The following is a 21,562-nucleotide window of genomic DNA, read 5'->3' on the forward strand; positions in this document are numbered from 1 at the left end:
CTGATGCTTTACCCTCTTACATCACATGACTGTTTATAATCCTGTTGTCAACACATTTCTACACAGCACTTCATTTGTCATCTGCTTTTCTGTTTGTAGAAAATGCTTTATGTTGCATGGAGGTAAGAGATGTTTGAATTCTGGGGAGAAGGAGGTATTGACTGAAACCTGGATGGTAGCCAGGAACCAACTTTGATCTGTCATACCACTGTTTTGTGGACTCTGCCTATTTTTTAACCTGCCTTCTGGTGTACTGAGACTGTCTTTTTGATGGAGTGTATTGGTAAAGGAACACTCAACTTTCATAGTACTTTTTTTGAAATGCGGAGAGAACTGAAGGAGTAACACTCTCTGTTGAACTAGTCTGAACTATTCCTTGTTTGATGATTACTGAAGTGCAAATAAGAGTGAAGAGCTGTCCACATGCACAAATAGAGCTTAATTCTCCACAAATTCCCCCATGCCTGAAGATCCTTAGAGTGCAAGCCCTCTTCTGCCCCTATGACTCTGCTTGCAAAGCTGTCTTTGTACACTTCCCCATCCCTGAGCCCTCATTTGACTCTTGTGTTTCTTCATATTTGTTGTAACTCATCCTGTCTGCAGCTAGGCAGCAAGAGGGATTTTGAAGATATGATTGAATGGCATGTCTTACCATGCTTCATCTACAGTGGTATGTGCTACTGGATTTTAGCACTTGCCTTATTTAATTTGGTGGACCTCAAAATATGACAAGAGAAATTAATTATTTAAACCAACAGGAAAAAAGTCCAAATTATTAAAAGGTGCTTGTGAAGTTTAATAATTTTTACGTTTTGTGGGAAACTTGTATGGATACTGTTTAATTTTCATTAAATCATTCTTCGGTTATTTAGCTTGCAGTGAATTCAGCACAATATATCAAATTTCCTGAAACGTGCATAAATACATGCACATGCTGCATGCATACACATATATGCAGGGGTGGGAGATGGAGCTGCAGCATGAGGTCTTGCTTCAGTAAAGCCTTAGCTCCTGGGAGAGAAAGCAAGGAAAGAGGCAGTGCTGCTACCAGCCCCACATGCCCTGCAGCGCGGCAGAAGGTCTGGTCTAAATGAGGTTCCATTTATGCTGCTTCAAGCCCAGAGGTCGTAGGACATACACACTCTGAGGACCAGTGCCTGAATTGGCTTGAGCTCTGCAGGGTTTCTGGTGTTAATTGTACCTCTTGTCTAACAGATGCAGACAGGCAAGATTCTATCAATCTCTTTCTGGGAGTATTCAAGCCTACAGAAGGAAAACCACATCTCTGGGAACTTCCTACTGATTTTTATTTGCATCACAAGAACACACTCAGTCTGTCACAGACCAGGCAAAGGTATTTTGCTGTTCTGTTGTTTGTTTTGGCTGGTATTGCTCTAATAAATTTTAAAAGACATCTGCTGTTAATCAAGTAATTTACTGAGCCTGTCAAAAACTTGCTTACTGTTTTTTAAGTTTCACAATAGCCTAAAAAAACCCTTCAAGAGATTATCAAAAAATGTTGAATTTAAGTGTTTTGAAGGATTTGCTTTAATGCTTTAATTTTCCTATTGCACTGAAAAAAGAAGTTTAATTTCATATGAATTTCTATCCTGCAGTGCAAAATGCTTCACTAATTTACTGAAATAGTTACTACACTTTCATTAAGCATTATTCAGGTGTGTTCTTGATTGTCAGATTTATCAATTGTTGAATTTGAGATTAGGTGATGAAGATAACATTTGTTTATTCTTCTGTGTGCTGTACTTAGTCTGCAGCTGTGCCTACCAAGAAACCCACCATTTTCTACCTTCCTTTCAGCCATGTCTAGCCTGTTTTGAAGACTACTTTTCTTCATTTACATTCCACTGTAGTTGCATGGTAACATACAGAAGTAATAAAGTATAAAAATTTGAAAGTAATTTCAGTGCTCCACAATGTGAAATTATTTTGTTGAGGATTATAAATACTGTGCATTAAGAAAAATCTATTTTAACAAAAAGAACAGCACCAGACTTTCAACTGAATAATCTCTTAGGAATTTTGACAGTTTTATCTTTGTTCGTTCCATGAGTCTTTAAGCTCTTCATTACATATGGTAGATCTGAATATCTGCGTTTAGATTTCTGTTTTGGGAAAATTGGAAGTGCTTAAACAGTGTGATTGATCCCTGTTGGCTGCTTATTCCATTAACCCGTCACGGCAGCTGGCATATGATATGGCTGTTTCTGAATTTCAATCCTTTTGTATTGGCTCCTGAGGCTTCACAGGATGATAGCTCATATGAGCCGTAAAACCAAGTGCTGTTTCCGGCATACATGAAACAGGCAATATTAATTGTCTTGCCTACTGGTTCTGAAAATTATTGTGTGTCAAAAATTATTTCTGATACATTGCAAATATGAGAATGTTCTAGTCTCCCTTTCATCTGGAACTCTGTTAAACAGCTGTCTCTTATTTGTCACAGATACTGTTCTCAAATGAGGTAGAACATTAAAAAAAATTGTTGATACTCTTCAGTTACTTGTTAATTAGTTTTACCTTTCATTCTGACAGAATTTCTTCTGAGCAGTTACAATATACAACAAAGATGTTTCCTCCTATGAACAAAATGATGCCTCCATGTAATAACTAGGTGAAATAAATAGGTGAAAAAAATCTCTTCTAAGTCATTTTTTGTTTCTACCAAACTATTGGACTTGTACTTCATGTAACTGCGTCCTGCCTGTATGTGCAGTCCCTCTTTTGGATTCCTTGGGCACAACAGCAGAAGAAATAATGAAAACTCATAATGATATCAAGGATATAGGAAGAGTAGGAAGATGATGCTTCCTGTCATTGAAACTTCTTTTGACTATCTGTGCTTTTCCTGTATTGTATTTACCTCTCCATTAGAAAGAAGAGATTTAATAATGAGCTTCATATATTACTTTTATATAATTTGTGACTCACGTGAGAGCACACTGAATATCGAAAAGGAGACTTTGTGTTGCCACGTTACTTATGGTTTATGCAGGCAGCAGGACCGGATATGTCTGCACAGCTTCTGAAGGCACCAGAGAAAATAGCTTGCTTAGTGTGGCCTGATGCAGGACTTGGAGAAGAGGCAGGACCATTCCTTTCTGTCTAGGACACACACAGTTCTTGGAACTGAAGTGTGTTTCCCTGCCTGTTCTGTACCGTCTGCTAAATCTCACTAACAAGTCTGTCTCTGGGTATGGGAATATATCCATTGTGTTTGCTCCAGATGGCTACGTTGACATGAGTAGGAGATAAGCACATTAATACTCTGATTACAGCCTTCACAGTATTGTGAATGCACACGTATTTGAAATAAAAATCAGTGAAGACAATTGTCTTTTCATTCCATATAATGAAATAGAAGAATCTATCAGAATAATTCAGGGAAGAAATTAAAGCATATTTGAGAAGAGATAATAAAAATGTGTAAACATGAATGAAAGATAAAGCATGATTTATTTTATGAATGTTCCTTGACTTCCTTTGTTGTTTTACTGAAATCCTGTATAAGCTTCCATCAGGGCTTGAATTTTACTGTTAGATATGCCAACGTAGAATCATAAAATCAACTGGGTTGGAAGAGACCTCCGAGATCATCAAGTCCAACCCTTGATCCAACCCCACTGTGATTACTGGATCATGGCACTCAGTGCCACATCCAACCTCATCTTAAATACCTCCAGGGACAGTGAATCCACCACCTCTCTGGGCAGGCCATTCCAATGCCTGATCACTCTCTGTAAAGAACTTCTTTCTAATATCCAACCTAAACCTCCCCTGACAGAGCTTAAGCCCGTGCCCTCTTGTCCTACTGCTGATTGCCTGGGAGAAACATACAGTTCTCAGACGTAGGACAGCTGTTACATCAAAATGTATTTCTGTGTGTAGAAATCAGGTGCTTTGACAATCATCCAGTTTTATAATCATTGACCTTCATTTCTTCGTACCCTTTTTCTAAATTTTAGGATCTGAATAACCAGTGGGAGTAAATGCCTCTTTTCCCCCTCCCCCAAGACCAGAACAAAAGAAACACATGAATACCTTCTATATGTATTAAGACTTTAATTTCAGTACTCTAGAGGTAGCCACCTGATATATATTTTTTTAATGGAAGAAAACTGTTCTTCCCTCCATACCTGTACAGAGCTTCATGTGTTTAAATTTCCTAACCCGAGAGCAAAGTAATTGAATAAGGACCTGTTGAAATCCTCTATCCAAGGATAATTCTTTACTTTCTTATACACTTGACTTTTAAAGCAGTGTTTGCTGAAGTGACATTGTATGGATAGGTAAATGTTATGTGCAAATGTTTAGACTGGATACAAGATCAAATCTTCTGTATCAACCGTGTTTCTGTTTTCCCTGTAGCTATACTTACTGGTGGACCACAGGTGTGCTGAAGCATTTACCTCTTCCTTTTGATGAAGGTAAGAACTGTATTTTCTCCTTGCCTTGCAAGAGTATCTTGAAAAAGAAATTTTAGTTACAAATGTTTTTTAACTGTATTAGATCCCAAATCTGAAAAAAACGAAAACTTTCCAAATAATGATTGTTAAATACTTCTTTATTTTTTCCTCCCAGTGAGACATGATCTTCCAACTGCAGGTTGCAAGAGCTACCTACTTGGTTAAAATTTGACCTCCATATGTTTATGAGCCCGGGCACACTTCATCCTTTTTTTCTTTTTCTTCCATACTAACGTGTATTTATAGTCTGTGCTGGTGGTTACATTCCTGTTGCAGATGACATGGGAGAGCTAGTGTGTCTTAGTTCTCTGGGCTACTGTGAAGCATCTTTTATTAAGAACTGTCATCATGAAGGGAAATCAAATTATGATGGTTGATAGTGTATACTTATTGAAGATATGCAATGCATCTTCTTCAAGTCATATTTTCTTGTCTCAGGGGGTAAATAACTGTAGAAAAAAATGCCTGGTAGGCTGGCTAGGTGAGCAGGCTACTGGTTTTTTAGATTTTTGCAAGAGTCAGTAATTGTTAGTAAAAATATCCTTTTACTCCTCAGTGACAAGTGCTGAAAATAGACGCAAGTTGACAGTGAAGAAGTTCCACAAATATGAAGAGGAAATCGATATCCACAATGAGTTTTTTAGGCCATATGAGTTGAGCAGTTTTGATGAGACCTTTTGCTTGGCAATGACCAATTCTACACGGTATAGTGGGACGTTTTATGGCTCTAAATCCTTTACAACAGTTTATTTGGTGTGAATTCGATGTGCATTTGATTTATTTGTTTAAATATGTGTAACTTCAAATTTAGCAAAGTTCTCAAAACTAAGTCACAGTAGTGCATGGAAATGTTACTCTAAAAAAAAGTCTGTTAAAATAGTGCTAAATTTCCAGTTATTTTCCATTATGGAGTCTAAGGTTTGGGCACTTGAAGGCTGACAAATTAACGTTTCCCTGTGGACTCTGATCACAGAGCCTACCTTCAACACGATTGTTTTCTAGTTGTTCTGCTCTCATTTTACAGTTTTTTTCTCCAGTTCATCTGGTTCTCACAGCTGGCCAGATATTTTTGGGGTTTTTTGTTGTCAGCCATCAGCTGGATATTCTGAGTATAATCTGAATCATGCTTTAGCTAAAGACTTCTAGGCAGATTATGTTTCATGTACCTTTTTGACCCAATTTGCGTGCTAGCAGCATTTTGAAAACAATATATGAAGCCCTGAGTTACGGGGCTTCTTCAGCATGGGAATGAAGCACATTGTTTTAGCATCTTTCGCCAGTGGTGATATTTGCAGCTGTTTTATGGGACTAAATAATGCAACTGAAAGCTTTTTAAATACCTAGGGAGGTTATATATACACGACTTGTAAAGATAAAGTTAGAACTTGGTATCTCTTTTTATTATGATTGTTTTTTTTTTTTAATTCAAGGATAGGTGTCAGAGGTTGTTCTTCCAGAAAACTTTAAAATTGTATGTGTTGAACTTTGCTCATAAACAGTTTTTCCTTACTATTTTGGCAGAGATTTTATGCCTAAGAATGTGGGAATTGATCCCAGTCCATTTACTGTTCGTAAACCTGATGAAACTGGAAAATCTGTGTTGGGGTAAGTGTGAAATAGGAAATTTTGTTCTGATTTAATAGTAATGAAATTGTAATGAAAATACATAAACTCTATGTGTGTGTCTGTGTAGCCCTTTCTGTGTTACTTGGGAAATAATTCATTGGTGTTATACACCAGTGTATAATTGTACACTTTGAAAATCACATCTAATCTGAGATTTTCATTTGACACTAGGAATTCCTAATTCAGACTTGTTCAATATTTTCTGTTTTCTCATATTCCTGTAAGTGAAATTCATGAGAAGATTTTTATATGTAATACAGAAGTTAATAAAATTTGATCATCATTTCATACTGGTGGCAACTTCATTCTCTATTGGAGATGACAGGAATGCATATTATGTTGAGGAATGATAATTTTTTCATAAAGAGAACATATCCTGAAACAGCAATAAATGCCAATTCAGCATAGTTTTTTGATTAAAAGGGTTATTAAAATATTTACAGATAAAATTATGTAGAACAATTCAGCAGCAGTTGTTGGGACAAATGAATGCTTCATTTAGCTGCTTTTGCATCCTGGACGTGCTTTGTTAGTCTGTTTATTCCACTGCTGTGTTTGATCTGCTGTATCACACAAGGGCTATGCGGACTCTTCCTGAATTCATTCTATCTTTGATACCTCATATGAAGGAAACCTTTTGTCAGTAATGACTAACCCTGTGTAGTCACAACATTGTAAGTTCCTCTGGAAACTTGCTGTTTGGTTGAACACTAGGACATTTGAGTGTCTCATGTTGTTCTCTGATCTCATTGCCAATAAATGTTGAGAGTAGACTATGCTTATCATTAGCAGAACCTGATTTCATGCTACTGATGTTCCCTGGGAATAAACAGGAAGACTGTTCAATTGTTGTAGAGTTTATCTCTGCTAAGAATTTTGAGTTTATTGGTACTTTGAGGAGAAGCTTTATTCTTCCGCTTCGGTATTATGTCAGATCTTGGACTATTTTTTCTTCAGATATTACATTAAATACTTGACTATTTTACATTTTTATCAGATACTTTACTTTAATCTCTCTGCTGTGATTTTTAGGGATTGTTACAACACAGAGAATCCTCTCAGTCAAAGCCACATTCCAGGACTCCCTGGGTATTACTCATACAGCTTGCTCTGCATTGGCTGTATAGCAGGGTAAAAAGAGGCTTCACTCTTCCACCTTACCCATATTTAACCTTTGGTAGAGGTGGTACCTTTGCCTTGCACATTTGTCATCATCTTTTTGATCTATGACATTTCTGAAGGGTTTGTTTATCTCTTCTTGTCTGTGACTGTTCTGGTCCCTAGGGTAATTTGATCTTGACCTCTTCTGAGTACGTGTGAGAGTGGGGTGGGGATAACACTGGATAGCACTAGAACAGGCTCCCCAGGGTAGTGTCACAGCACCAAGCCTGTCTAAATTCAAAAAGTGTTTGGATAACACTCTCAGGCACATGGTGTGACTCTTGGGGTGTCCTGCACAGGGCCAGGAGTTGGATGATCCTGCTGGGTCACTTCCAACTCAGCGTATTTTGTTATACTGTGATTCTATGAACACTAATACCAGGGTTTGGCAACTTGCGCCATTCTTCAGCTTTCAGAAAGGACTGCTTTTCTTGTGACCTTCACCTCAGTTGGAAAAGTAGGGAAGATAACTTAATTTCCTCTAAAAAGAATGCTCATGTATTCGTAACTTTCTGTAAACTTCAGTCTGACAAGATGTCAGGTTCTGCTGAATCAGAAATTGAGCTTGCCTGTGGTATTTTTTCCCTCAAGTCATATTTTCCTGCTTTAAGAATTCTTGGGGGTGGGATGTGCCCTCAGACTCCTCTCAGAGGACTTTCCTACTTGCTTATACATGTTCCTTGAGCATATAAAGTTTAGCTAATTCAGTAAACTGCTATATGAGTTTGACATCAAGAGACAGAACTCTTTGTAACAGTCATGGTGTGCTCCCCTGGAGTTCAAGTGATGCTCATGAGAACACTAGACCTGCAACTCAAAATAGCATTTGCACCAAGCTGTATGCTGTTTTCAAGCCTCCTAGCGTGCTCCTGTCTTCCTTTAGAGTTAAATCATGCACAGTGTCAATGACATATGGACAGCCATATCAGGAAGATGTTTTTTTCCTGTTTCCAGGGATTTGTCTGTAAACTGTCTATTCATTACGTAATGTCTATTTATTAACTGCCTTCCCTGAAAGATTGTGAAAGTGTCTGAGAGGAAAGTGCAACCACATACCCTTCTATGGCCAGTAGGAAAGGATGCAAAGGATGTAGTATAATTTCTGATGAGTAATTTATGCATTTCAGAGCATATACAGTTAAACCCAGTGTTAGCCTACCTACGTTTAAACACTGCATCTTGAAGTCTTCATACAAATGAGGCACCTCTTTATATTGACTGGATTTTCTGGAGTGAGAAATACTGCATAAAGAAATATTGCTGATTAAAGAACTAAGCTGAGGGGAGAGGTATGGAAAAGAAAGGAAAAAAATGACATTATCTTTAGGATTTGGGACCAAGATTAAGAAAGCTACTGGAGTGGATATTGTTGTTAATCAGAGAGTGAAACTTTTTCCTGGATCAAAACCAAAGATATTATGTCTCAATTAATTTTTATTCCTTTTTATTTATTCAGCTATGGGAAGGGATTTTAGTAATGAATCAGAGGATTGGTGGAGAAAAGCTGACAAAATCCTTTGGGCTCTCTTTAAATGCCCCAGAATAAGAAGAGATTGAAGAAAAGAAATCAATCGGGGATTTTAAAAGATGAGCAAGAACTTGTTCTAGAGAATGAAATTTATTTCCCCAGAAAGACTGTAACCAAGATTAGGAATTTTAAATATTCATTGTTAATGTCTTGCTGATTTCATAAATACACACTGCCTTTCCTAATAGGAACAAAAATAATAGAGAAGAAGCTGTACTGCAGCGCAAAACAGCTGCTAGTGCTCCTCCACCCCCAAGTGAGGAAGCAGTCTCAAGTAGTTCTGAAGATGATTCTGGGACAGATAAAGAAGATGAGGGTGCTGTTTCTCAACGTTCAACTCCAGTAAAGGTGACTGATACAGGAGACAATACAAAAATCACAGAGGTAAGAAATTATTGTGATAGGCAAGAAGGCTTAAATTCACATTTCCTTAGGAAAAAAACAGTAAACATTATAGAACAGTCAAAAGTAAAACTCTGAGGCATTTAGTGAAAAAGGTCTCCAGTGTAATTTTTGTGTGTAGATATTACACAACTGCTTATAAACCTTCTCTGCTCTTCTTATTGTGTATTAGTGAAACACAAAAGAAAATAGCACTAAAAAAAAGAAACCTATGGTATTTGAAAGGTGCTCAGATCATTGCATAAAGCATAAAATACATCTGTGTTAGTGTGTTAATTCAGAGCAGTAGTGCACTTCTGGTTATTGTCACTTACCATGCTCTGGCACACATCCAGGTGGTCTTGGAGCATGCAAATAGGATACCTTTTCTTCAAGGATGTACGTGATCTACCTACCCAATCAACATTTAGTCCATGGGAGCTAATCTGGAGCAAATACCCTGAAAGACTTGTAGTACAGGCCTGAGGTCCTGAGCACCACATCTTTGAATTACAAAGCAATTCCTTTTGCATGATGCCACTTGCTCAGGTCAACGTAACTGTAAATTATTGTTCAATCTGTATAAATTTCAACCATATTTATGTGAACGCTTTTAAACTGCTGTTTCATAATTATATGGTCTGGCATTTAAAAAAAAAAAAAATTAAACTGACTCAAAAAGTGTGCATGATACTTTTATCTCATTGGTCCTATGATATTACTCCTACTCAAGTTGAAGATATTGGCAGTGAATAAAATAGTGAAATAAATTGCATAAGCACAGTGAGATGGAAAGAATGTGTATTCTCAGTTGTGGGCTAGTAATCTCTTTTTGCTAGCATGACTCCCACATTCTTGGAATCCCTTGGGTGCTACTTTAATAAAAATATTGAGTTGTATGAAGTATTATGGAAATACCTATTTCATTAATTCAAGTAATCGTTCTTCAAATTCTTTCTTATGCCACTGAAACTGTCTTAGCAAAAGGATATGCTAATGGAGATTACAGAAATTTGGAAAATACTTACGTTGTCGGTGGGGGGGGGAGGTTTTTTAAATCGCAGCTAATTTAAATGGTTAGAGTGTTCTCCTTGTACATGTTACCACTTTTGAAGAAAATTGAGTATTTATGACCTTAGTCAGTATAAAATGTAGTACCTGATAGGCAACAGACAAGAAAACTGGGTTTTTGTTTTTTATCCACAATGCAGATTTTCAATCTGTTCAGTCCTTAGCCTAGGGTTGTATGTTTTCACATAATGGACTTTCAGCCTGCTGTACAACAGTGCCTTCTTCCTAACCATAACAAAGCACTTTCAATGAAATAACTGTGAATTTATGTGGTATTAACTTTGGACAATTTGGATTAAGCCAATACAAGTGCATTTATTTCTGTTTATGCAAGATATTTTATCTGAAAATTTTCCATTACCTCTGAATAGTGGAGTACCTGTTGTCCAGCAAATAGATTTTTTTTAACAGAAATCCAACCTTAAATTTTACTCTTGATTCCTAGTACTGCACAATTTATCTCATGTCGTTTTGCCCCTCTGTTTTGAACACACTTTAACATTCAGACCTAAGGTAACTTTTTTAGGTGTCTAAGATGCTTAATTGAAAAATGTATGTAAACACAAAATATGATTTAAAATATTATTGAATTTCAATTTAGTGAGTTATTTTGATTTTTTAGTAATGCATTTGAAGAAATATATTCCAATTTATTAATATCTTTTCATCCATTGAATTTTAGTCAAAATTTGCATTGTTAATTCATGCTATTCCTTATTATTTTGGGAACACAAACAGCTAGTTCCTATCCACAACTCTGAGAAGTTAATAAATAAAATGCATTTACACTTCCGGTGAGCCCATATCTTTCTTAAGTTCTTTGACTTTGGATCTTTTTGAACTAAAAGAAAACTGTCTTTATAGTTGACTTGCAGTCATATGTGTCTTGTCAGTAAACCCCCTCAGTTTAGCACTGAATCATTAGACAAAGTGCAGTATTGAGGGTGCATTGGTCCCTTCTTATAGTTGACTGACGTGATTGCGTAATGGATAAAATAAAAATAGTTTTGTTCAACCTGAGGTTTGTAATTATTTCAGAATTGACAGCAGGAACTGTGAAAGTAAATGTGGGAGCATGTTCTGAACGAATATGATTTATTCTATATTAAGTTTCAACACAGAACAGAATTTAATAACTGCATCATTATGTTCTAGGAATATAATTTATTCTCCTAATATGTTGTTTTATCTGATGTTATCTTTCAAGAAGTCTTTATGTGTTGGTTAATATTTTTAATACAAAAATATGCAGAAGCTAAGATTACTATTTGTATGAGAAGCTTATTTGGTTTTGTGCGCTTTTGAAATTATTTTTAAGTTTAGAAAGAGTTCTGTGCTTAAAAGCAAACTTTTCTTTGGATGTTGTTATAGTATTCTCAGTTTGAATCTTTCTTCTTATGTTCCAGAATGTAGTGCAATCAACAAAAGATGTGTATGGAGTCAATCTTTCAGATATTCCTTCAGAAGATGATCTTGCAGTATATACTAGGTGAGATAAATTTCCAGTGGCAATCAGTAAAAAATAATCTGAGGTAGTTAAATGCAGTTTGTCCAAGTGCTGTCTTTGATCAAACTTTCGTAAATTATACATTTTAGAGATATTTGGATATATATACTATTTTTTTTAAATGAAACTGTTTTCAGATGTCTCTGTCAACTCTGATTTCAGTGGAAGTTAAGTAAATTCCATAGGAGTGGTCCCATTATTGTAAGCTTTGTAGTCTGTGGTTTTTGCATTTCTCAAATGTTGAATTACACTAATTCAAATCAGTCATAAGTGAAATAGCTTATTCTGCAAAAATGCATACAAAACAATAGAAGTTGTCCTTTTTTTAACATAATGTCTTACTCGTAGAGATATGTGTTAACTGTTACCTTCTACTCAAATTTAAATAGTTGTGTGACTTTTGGAAGGGAATAGTTTGTGACTTTTCTGAATAATACTTAGCTTTTTTTCTTGAAACATCTTGGTCTTCTGAGTTTGAAGTAACTTGGACTCTTCTCTAGAAGACAGTTGTCACCATTCCTGCAGGAGCCATGAACTATCTGCTCCCCAAGAGCAATCAGCAGATTAATGATGCACATTGCCAACAAAAGGCATTGTATCAGGAATGCCGTTTCTGAATTGCCATAATCTCATAGAGAGCACTGGCTACATGTTGCTCTTGTTAAAAACTGTGTACTTACACTATAGTTCTCAAATACTCTCCTCAATATCACAGAATAACACTAAAGCCAAAAAGAAACTGGTTTAAATTTTCGTTTTTTCTTAAACCAGCAAATTAATTTGAACATTTTGAATTTTTTTTTTTAACTCAAACCAAAAGTGAACTGGAATAATATAAGTTATGAATGAACTAGAAGCGAGTCAAAATGTCATTTACTCATTTCCCTGGTGGAGGAGATTCTTTCCTGAACTACAGTGTTTTTCTTCAAAAACTAGTCAGAATAATGGGAATTAAATACTGGAGATTGGTTGGAGAAATTTAGATACAAATTGAAGACCCTCTTAGTCCCTAAAGTCTTGTAACACTGTTGTCAAGTGAGCCTTGCTTATGCAAGACATCAGGAGTGCAAATCAATGACATTTGCTTAATAAGCTAATGTTTCAAACACCTGCTTAAGATGTAGAAATAATGATGTTTGAGAAAAGAGATGTAAGAAATCTACAGAAATCCACAGTCATCTCAGAAGAACACGGTGTATATGTTGAAGTAAATACTTGTGAAACGTGTTGAAATGGCCTTGTGTGCACTTCTGTTTATTTTCTAATGTGTAATAGCAGGGGCTGCCTTGTTATATTTGAAACCTTTTCAATTTTTGAGGGGAATTTTAATTCACTATACGATCTTCTCATCTGGTGATATGTGATGTTTCATCCTGATTTAGTTTGCTAATCCCCTGAAATTTTTTTTTTCTTTTTATTTAAAAGTATTTTTCTGTTAATTTTTCTTTGGGGGTAGCTACTTCTCTTGCAGTTTTTATTTCTTTGAAATTCCCATTCCAACCTATTTCCTAAATGGTGATTCACTTGAAGATAGAACACTTGAATAGAGCTGAAGAGGATGTTTCTCATTATCTCTGAAATTTTTAACTTCACTTATGCCTCTGACTTTAGTTTTTTATTTTAACCACTAGAAAATGGGTGCCAATTTGCCAGTTTTCCTGTGATATAGCAGATAATTACTGCGGTTCTGCAAATGGCCCAGTGCAAGCTGGTGTCTACTCTGAGTCTCTCTGTGTAGACGAACAACTCCATGATAACATCCAGAATTGCAGCTACTTCCCATTTTATAATTTTTCAGACTGGACTAGAATTCAATCTATTGTAACTGTAACACTATAAACCCCATGGGGGCTTTGAAGCTCCCTATTCGTATTTTTTTAAGACCAAAAAAAAAAAAGAAGCTTGCATTTATTTAATTTCCTTCAAGCAATGCAGGTTTTAAAAATAAAACAATTACAAATTCCTTACCTCTTTTAGCTAACAAGACATCGTGCTATTTCTGGTCTGATGTGCTGATTTATGTAATAAAGGATGTCAGTAAAATCTATACTTTCCGAAGTGTACATCGCTTGAGAATAGCAACAATTTCTCTCACAGTATGATTACAGTTATCACATCAAGGTTTTTTTGTGTTATTGTAATAAGGGAAATGGAGATGTAGGATCCTGACTTTACATGATATCCTTGGACATGTTACATGTTTTTTTTCTTTATTAATATTAGGATCTTGCGGATTTAAAGTACTTCAGGTTAAGTTACTTTACATCAACTGATCTGTGTTATAAGCCTTTTTGCAAATGCAAATTAAAAGTAATTTGAATCTATTCAGCCCCTTTTCACTGATGGCTGAGATAATTCTCTTCAAAACAGAAATCACAGAAGCACAGATTGGTTGTGTTGGGAAGGGACAGGAGGTCCCTAAAATAATTTGAGGATGTATGCTGCATATCAACTGTGCATGGTATCTTACTGATATCTGGTAACTTGCTTGTGTACATTTAGGTCTTGCTTGTTTCAAAATATTGAATAATTTAAAGCAAATAATTAAAATACTTATGCCATCAGTTTCCTTTGCTTTTTGCTTTTTAAGCTGGTTTCAGTAGCAAGCTCCTGCACTAGAAGATCTTAATTATTTTGATTTCCACTTATAATTCTCTAATTTAGAAATGTAAGTATTTATTCCTTCAACATCCAAAGTGATGTTGTGTGTTTCTGAGGCTTTTTTTTCTACAGTGTAGAATCTGAATGGAGCAGAAAGAAAAGCTGCAGTAAGTTGTTTAGAAATTTATTGCACATTTGACTTCTGTACACTCTTTCATGCTGTTGATTTTACACTGGTAGTTGTTGCTTGTTAAAATGTAGTAAATATTCGTGAACTAGACCAGTGAGACTTTTTAAGCTAAATGGAAGCCAACTATTAAGAAAAACCTTTTGCCTCAGAAAATTAAAGTATTAAATTACAACTAACATTTACTTTTCCATCACACAAATGTGTTGGAGAGTGAACAAATTTAGTGCAAGATAACTACGTATACAGATATTTGAAACCCTCTGACTTTTCCTTTTAGGCAGAGTGACTAAGATTAGTGATAAACTGCTTTTTAAAAAACTTTGTTCCACTTCATTGCCAAGAAAAAAAGCCATGACAGTATTTGGCTTTGTCAGTGTCTTCCATCAAATATTTGAGATGGGGGATTTGTCCCAAAAGGTTGTGCTTGTAAATAAGTGATCTGGACTAACAACATTTCAGATGAATAAACTGGATTGAATTTGGCAGAGGACTGACTGAAATCTGAAACTTGAGAGACTTTGTCTTTTTCTGATTTCATCTAAATGATTGTTTTGACAAAGCATAGGCAGTTGACTGTAGAGGGCTGTCTGTTTCTTCAGGAAGGCCTGTTTCTATCCCATGACATACTAGATGACACCAATTGATTAGCAAGTCTGTTTTCAAAGGAAGTTCTGAGTTCACACATGAACCCACTGTGAACTTTTAAAATCCCTCTTGCTCACCAGACAGGTATGTCGTGATCGGTGCATTTTATAACACAACTCTAAACCTCTTTTATAGTGTTAGTTTCTTTCATTTGATTAATTTTTTTATGATAGTTCTTTTATGTCTTTGATTTATTTTTCTGTCTACTGCTTTTCACAGGTTTGTTCAGCTTGGACAGAGTCAGCATAAACAAGACAAGGGCAGCCAGCAATTTTCCTCAAAACACGACTTGGATGGGGTTATAAATTTGTAAGTATTATTCTTCTTTATCCCTTTAGCCTGATTTTGCTTTTGCCATTAGACATGAAAAAATATCAGGTAAATTTGGTGCTAAATTGTTTGAGAGTCAGACATTTTTTTTTACTGCATAAAGGGATTCAGTGCACAGCATGAAGAACTGGGTGGGTTTTTTTGGTTGGCTTGGGTTTTGGGGGGTTGTTTTTTGTTTGTGCTCTTTTGGGGGGTGTTGCTTTTTATTTGTTTTTTAGTTTTGGTAGCATCAGGGATTTTGTATTCAGAAGTCTTAACAATCCTGAGTTAACACAAAGCACTGAAGCTACCAAGTTTGTAGGGCAATTTCTTCTTGCTATGATTACTTTCGAAAGAGACAGTTTGAAAGACTGGTTGCATATTCTTCATTTAGAAACATTCAAAGTTGCACTTGAATTTTATTAGTATTAGTAAAAAAAAAAAAGGTTCATGATATTATCCAAGTGTTTAACTATTAGTGAAGCAGGTCTTAGAGTTTAGATGATCAAGTCCTAACTTCCCAGTTGACAGCTTCCTGTATTATAGGCAGCTTAAAGTTTCACCAAGACAATGCATATTTTTATTTACTTTTGCCTCTGGGGTACATGATCTTTTATCCAACAGGCAGTTTCTTTTTTTGTAATTGCAAAATCTTCTGGCATGTTAGACAGTGTAGGAGGTAATAATTCCTTTCTTAACCCTTCAAAAGTAGGCTAAATTTTCCCTCCATGTTTTGCTGCTGCAAAATAAACACATTAAAAAGAATCTGTACACAGAATTTTGGAGGCTTTCGATAGTCAGATGTTATGGTTTTTTATATTCCCAAGTGTTTTTTCACTGTATTTCTGAATAGTAGAAGTGTAAAAGTCACAGAGCACACAAATCTGTGCCTGCTGTCACTCCTCCTCTTGTAGCCATGTAGATCATCTTTCTCTACCAGTTCTACCAAATATGCTCCTCTGTGCAGACCTGAGAGGTAATAGGGTATCTTATAGTTGGTAATTTCTTTTTTCTGGAAGTGTATTTTTATACAACTTAAAAGTTTCCTTTGGGTTCTGTTCTGTAACTTTTTAAAAATGTTTAAATACTTTTTGGATGGTGACAGATTATTCTTTCCATAAAAGTCATAAATGTAGCCCTTCTTTAAAGGCATGTTGTTCAATTCTGAAACAAGGAAGCTTTCTCTTACAGAGGTGGAATTGCTCCTCTGAATCAGGAATTTCCTTTGAGAATACTAACTTTTTAGAGATAAAATAGAATGAACTGAGATTAGGGAGAGAGGGAGGGTTTTCAGTAACAGCAGTTGAGACACATTCTGCACTTGTTTCTCAAGGAGCTCTTGAAGAATTTGAAAAATTATGGTAACTTGTATTAATTTGATGCTAAGTGCATTTTGAATTGAAAAAAATATGGCAAGTTTAATTCTCCAGTAGTTCCTTCTAGATGCAAATGCAATTAAACCCCTGTTCTTTTCATAGTAAAATGAAGTACTCAGTCTAAACTTTGGTTTCTCGTCAGCTGTGAGATATAATTTAGGCTTAGGTTAGTTGCTGACGTTTCCACTCTTTCCAAGAAAAATCTTTTTGAATAACCCCACACATCACAACCTTAAAACACTTGGCCATTTTTATCAAATAGATGAAGTCAATACAAAAAGAAATACTTCTTATTTTTATAGTGTCACTTCAGTGAAATCTGTGAACTCAGATATGAATTGTAGAAAGGGTGAAGAGAAAGTTCTGGACTAAATTTAGAAACTGTAAGTAGAGATTAGAAATAAAAAGTGGATACTTGAACAGGGACTGCTATGATGCAGTTAAATAATCCTGAAGTTGAGTGGAAGGATATTGAAATTCTTCTTTTTGTTCTTAGAAATTCTATGAAGAAAAAAAGGTAGAATTTTACTTAGAGCTAAATAGAACTAAGCAAAGCTGGACTACTATTAGCACAATCTATTATACTGTATGTGAAGAGATACTTTGAGTACTGGAGTATAATTACTGTGGGCTGACACAATGCACCTGTTCCTAATTCCGTAGTACTCACTGTGGTGTGATATAAATAATACTGTTGTAAAAATATACTCTTAAAACCTTTTCAAATGTACTTCATGCTTTTATCTGGGAGTACAAGAAATTTTATTCCCTGCTGAACAGGGAATTGAGTGTTTTGATTCACTGCAGCACAAAAGAAGAGTGTGGACATGTCTGAATGTCCTTATAATAGAAGAGCAGGTGGTGCACATGTCAGGGTCCACGCTGTCTTCAGTGCCTGAACTAAGCGTAGCCTGTGCAAATTAAATGCTCTACTGGGGTATTTTACCCTATAATACCACTTTAAATATAAAAGTAAAAATAAAGCAGTATATTTTATCATTTTAATGAAGGAGTTTACCATCCTAACTACTTATGAAAGCTATTACCTGAATTTAGAGCAATTCTCTTGTTCATTCAGTACTTCATATGACTTTGTTAATTTAAGGGATATTTCTTGGGGGATTACATAAAAAATAGCTTTATATTTATAAACATGGAATTATAACTGTAGTAGAGAAAAGGTTGGTACCGAACTTGTCATCTTTCCGTGTGCTTAAATCCTAGGATTTCTTGGGGGTTCCTTGTGTTGAACAAGAGAAGTAAATGAATAAAAGATGTTAGAGTGTTAAGTACGTTTATTTTTTTACATTAAACACTTGCCTAATATCTTAATGGCTTCTTGACACTGCTGTGGAAATAGTGAATCAAAAGGCATCATAATTAATCAGCAATTGACTTTGAAAACTAGTAGTTATCTTGGGTTCTCTATCATGTTGATAGTTTCACAATGGTGAAACAGTGGAGGTTTTTTGCATGCTCTCTGCTTCAAGTACGCACCCCAGTATGTTTATTCACATCAGAAAGTTAGAGAAACTTCAATTAAAGTGTTTATTAACAAAATAGGGACGTCTTATGTATACTCTTGGAAACTATAGGTGAATAAATTGTTTGCCTTCTGTCATCTGTTTACACTAATCTTAACTGTCTTTTCCCGATAAGGTGGCAGTCAGGGTTTCCTTTAAAAAAAACCCAAAGCAAACAAAAAAACCCCAAAACCACAACAACAAAAAAAAGAAAACCAAACAATTAAACAGCCATATTCTGCTCTTCAGTAGAGCACCTTCTTCCTATACAGCCCTTTGTCAGATCAGCATCTTCAGCAACGACTTGAATACAGGACTCAAAGGAATACTAAGTTTACCAACAACACTAAATTAGGAGGAGCTGTCAACTCCCTCAAGGGCAGAGAGGACCTGCAGAGAGCCCTCAGCAAATTGGAGCAATGGGCAATCACCAACTGTATGAAGTTTAACAAGGGAAAGTGCTGGATTCTGCACCTGGAGCAATGGTTGTGTGTAAAGACTAGAGAATGAGAGGCTGGAGAGCAACACTGTGGAAAGGGACCTGGGGGTCCTGGTCAATGTCAAATTGAAGTCAGCAGTGCCCTGGCAGCCAGGAGGGCCAACCACGTCCTGGGGGGCATCCAGCAAAGCACTGCCAGCTGGTTGAGGGAAGGGATTGTCCCACTCTGCTCTGCACTGGTGTGGCCTCACCTTGAATATTGTGTGAAGTTTTGGATATGCAGGGGGAGCTGTATGAGGAGCAGCTGAGGTCACTTGATTTGTTCAGCCTTGAGAAGAAACTGAGGTGAGACCTCATTGCAATCTACAACTTCCTCATGAGGGGAAGTGGAGGGGAAGGCACTGATCTCTTTGCTTGTGACAAGTGACAGTACTCAAGGAAAGGGCATGAAGCTGAGTCGGGGAAGGTTTAGGTTGGATATCAGGAAAAAGTTTTTTATCCTGAAGTTGGTTGAACACTGCAACAGGCTCCCCAGGGAGGTGGTCACTGCGCCAAGCCTGTCAGAGTCCAAGAAGCGTTTGGACAATGCCCTCAGGCTCATGGTGTGACTCTTGGGGTGCCCTGCACAGGGCCAGGAGTTGGACTCAATGATCCTGATAGGTCCCTTCTAATTCAGCAGATTCTGTGATTCTGTTTTGGGGTTAGTGGGCTGGTGTTCTTTCTTTTACCTTAGAAGTCTTATTTGGATTCTATATGTCAGCAACATTGAAATCATAACCTCTAAAAATATGACGGTAACAAATTTGTTTGAAATATGGCAGGAAATTTAGTTGTTCCTACATAGGGTATTATGGTGTTGTTCAATTTGGGGTTGTGTAGTACTGACAGTCTCTAGCAAAAAAAACCCAAAAAAGTATTGAAAGTTGTGCCACCTTATCCCATCTACTTTTAGACATTCTAGTGAAAATTCTCTGACCCTTCTTTAGCTTCTCTGTGTTGTGATAAATTTCTATTCATCAGTTTAAGGTAACTGTATTCCTCAATCTATTTGAAAAAATAAGTCTAAGCTTTTCCAGAAAGGAACACAATATTCCTCTTTCATTTTGTTTGTTTGTTTGTTTTTAACTGGTAGTTCTTTTGATACTTGTTTTTCCTTTCCTATCTTTAGGTTCCTTTGTGTGTTCGATCTTTAAATTTTGAATTAGCTTGTGGTCAGTGTAAATCGTTCCTACTTAAAAGATTTATCTTTCCTCGGATATCATCTTTCTGTATCAGGTGTTCTTTCCTTTTCTCATATTCCTTCTGTCCGCACTGTAAAGAAGCTGCTTCTAATTTGGATTGTAAAATGCTTATTTAAATGCATACCCGTGTAAGGAGAATCTCTTGTTTCTCTAACCTTTGAAATTGTACACACCTTTAGAATGTCAGGTAATTGTTGTGGGACCTGGATGCAATCCAGTTTTTGCTCCTGCTTGGTTCTGCAGGATACAAGTTGCAGTATTATTGGGCATGGAAGAAGTTTTCTGTTTTTCAGTCCTCTCCATTCACAAACAATGTGACTGAAACTCTATTGTATGGAGGTGTTGGTGTCTAAGGAAGGAAAATTCAGTTTAAGGCTCTTTCAGGAACACAGCAAGCAATTTAAAGGGATATCATTTATGGAAAAAAAATTCAAAAAACCTAAAAAGCAACCCCTCTATATTTACCAGAGTTTTGTAAGTGAGATATCATAGCATCCTAGAATGCTTTGGGTTGGAAGGGACCTTGAAGACCATCTGGTTCCAAGCCCCCCTACCCTGGGCAGGATCACATTCCGCTGGACCAGATTACTCAAAGCCCCATCCAACCTGGCTTGAACACTTCTGGGAACACTTCTCTGGGCAACCTGTTTCAGTTCCTCACTGCACTCACAGTAAAGAATTTCTTCCTAATGTCTAATCTAAACCCACCCTCCTTTAGTTTAAAGCCACTACCCCTTGCTGTTTCACTACATGCCCTTGTAAAAAGTCCCTCTCCAGCTCTCTTGAATCCCCCATTAGTTACTTGGAAGGCTTTTGTAAGGTCTCCTCAGAACCTTCTCTTCTCCAGGTTGAAGAACCCCAACCCTCTCAGCCTGTCTTCATAGGAGAGGTGCTCCAGCCTCTGTTCATCTTCAAGGATATTTACTTAAGATTCAAACAAGGCAAAAGAGTTCATTTTTTTTTCTTCTTTAGATATACTGTAGAGACTTGAGGAGAACTAATCAATGTTGAAACAAAAGGTGGCTTTCTGGTGACCTCTATTTTTCTGAGAGCTAAGTACATCACCATGCACTTTTTTTTCAGAGTATGGATTGTCCTCATTGTAAATGAAGATTTTAACTGTGTCATCTTCTACTTTAGAGACAGTGTTACTCTTGGTGAACACATGACACTGTGAAGCAAACATGCTTACAAGTGGAATGAAAATAATTGAAAGATGCATGTCAAGGGAGCTGTCCTTCATGACATAGCGTTTATGTTCCTATCTGTGTAATTTTCACTAGGAGGTCATTAAGCTCTAGGTCTCTAGGGAAATCTGATAGCCAAGTCATAATGTGCTCTCCTTCATAACTATTCTAAGATGTTAAACTTATTAAGTAGAATAGATTTTTATGTGAATAGTGTTAGAGAAATTACTTTTAATTAAATTACTGGATAATACAAGCACTCTACAAATAGTTACAGCTTAATACAGGGTTAT

The 21,562-nt window shown here is 36.3% G+C and overlaps 1 protein-coding gene across 1 annotated transcript in view; it reads left to right on the forward strand.

The window, feature by feature from the left end:
• FIG4 (FIG4 phosphoinositide 5-phosphatase) overlaps window positions 1-21,562 on the forward strand; it is a 61,530-nt gene that overhangs the window by 34,364 nt on the left and 5,604 nt on the right. The window contains exons 16-22 of the mRNA XM_027899513.1: window positions 1,216-1,354; window positions 4,387-4,445; window positions 5,041-5,188; window positions 6,006-6,089; window positions 8,988-9,183; window positions 11,658-11,740; window positions 15,414-15,503. Coding sequence (XP_027755314.1) covers window positions 1,216-1,354; window positions 4,387-4,445; window positions 5,041-5,188; window positions 6,006-6,089; window positions 8,988-9,183; window positions 11,658-11,740; window positions 15,414-15,503 — 799 coding nt within the window. The remainder of the gene's footprint in view (window positions 1-1,215; window positions 1,355-4,386; window positions 4,446-5,040; window positions 5,189-6,005; window positions 6,090-8,987; window positions 9,184-11,657; window positions 11,741-15,413; window positions 15,504-21,562) is intronic.

This window comes from Empidonax traillii, unplaced genomic scaffold, assembly GCF_003031625.1.
Source record: "Empidonax traillii isolate 1590-97213 ecotype Southwest subspecies unplaced genomic scaffold, ASM303162v1 scaffold673:size468873, whole genome shotgun sequence".
Lineage (NCBI taxonomy): Eukaryota > Metazoa > Chordata > Aves > Passeriformes > Tyrannidae > Empidonax > Empidonax traillii.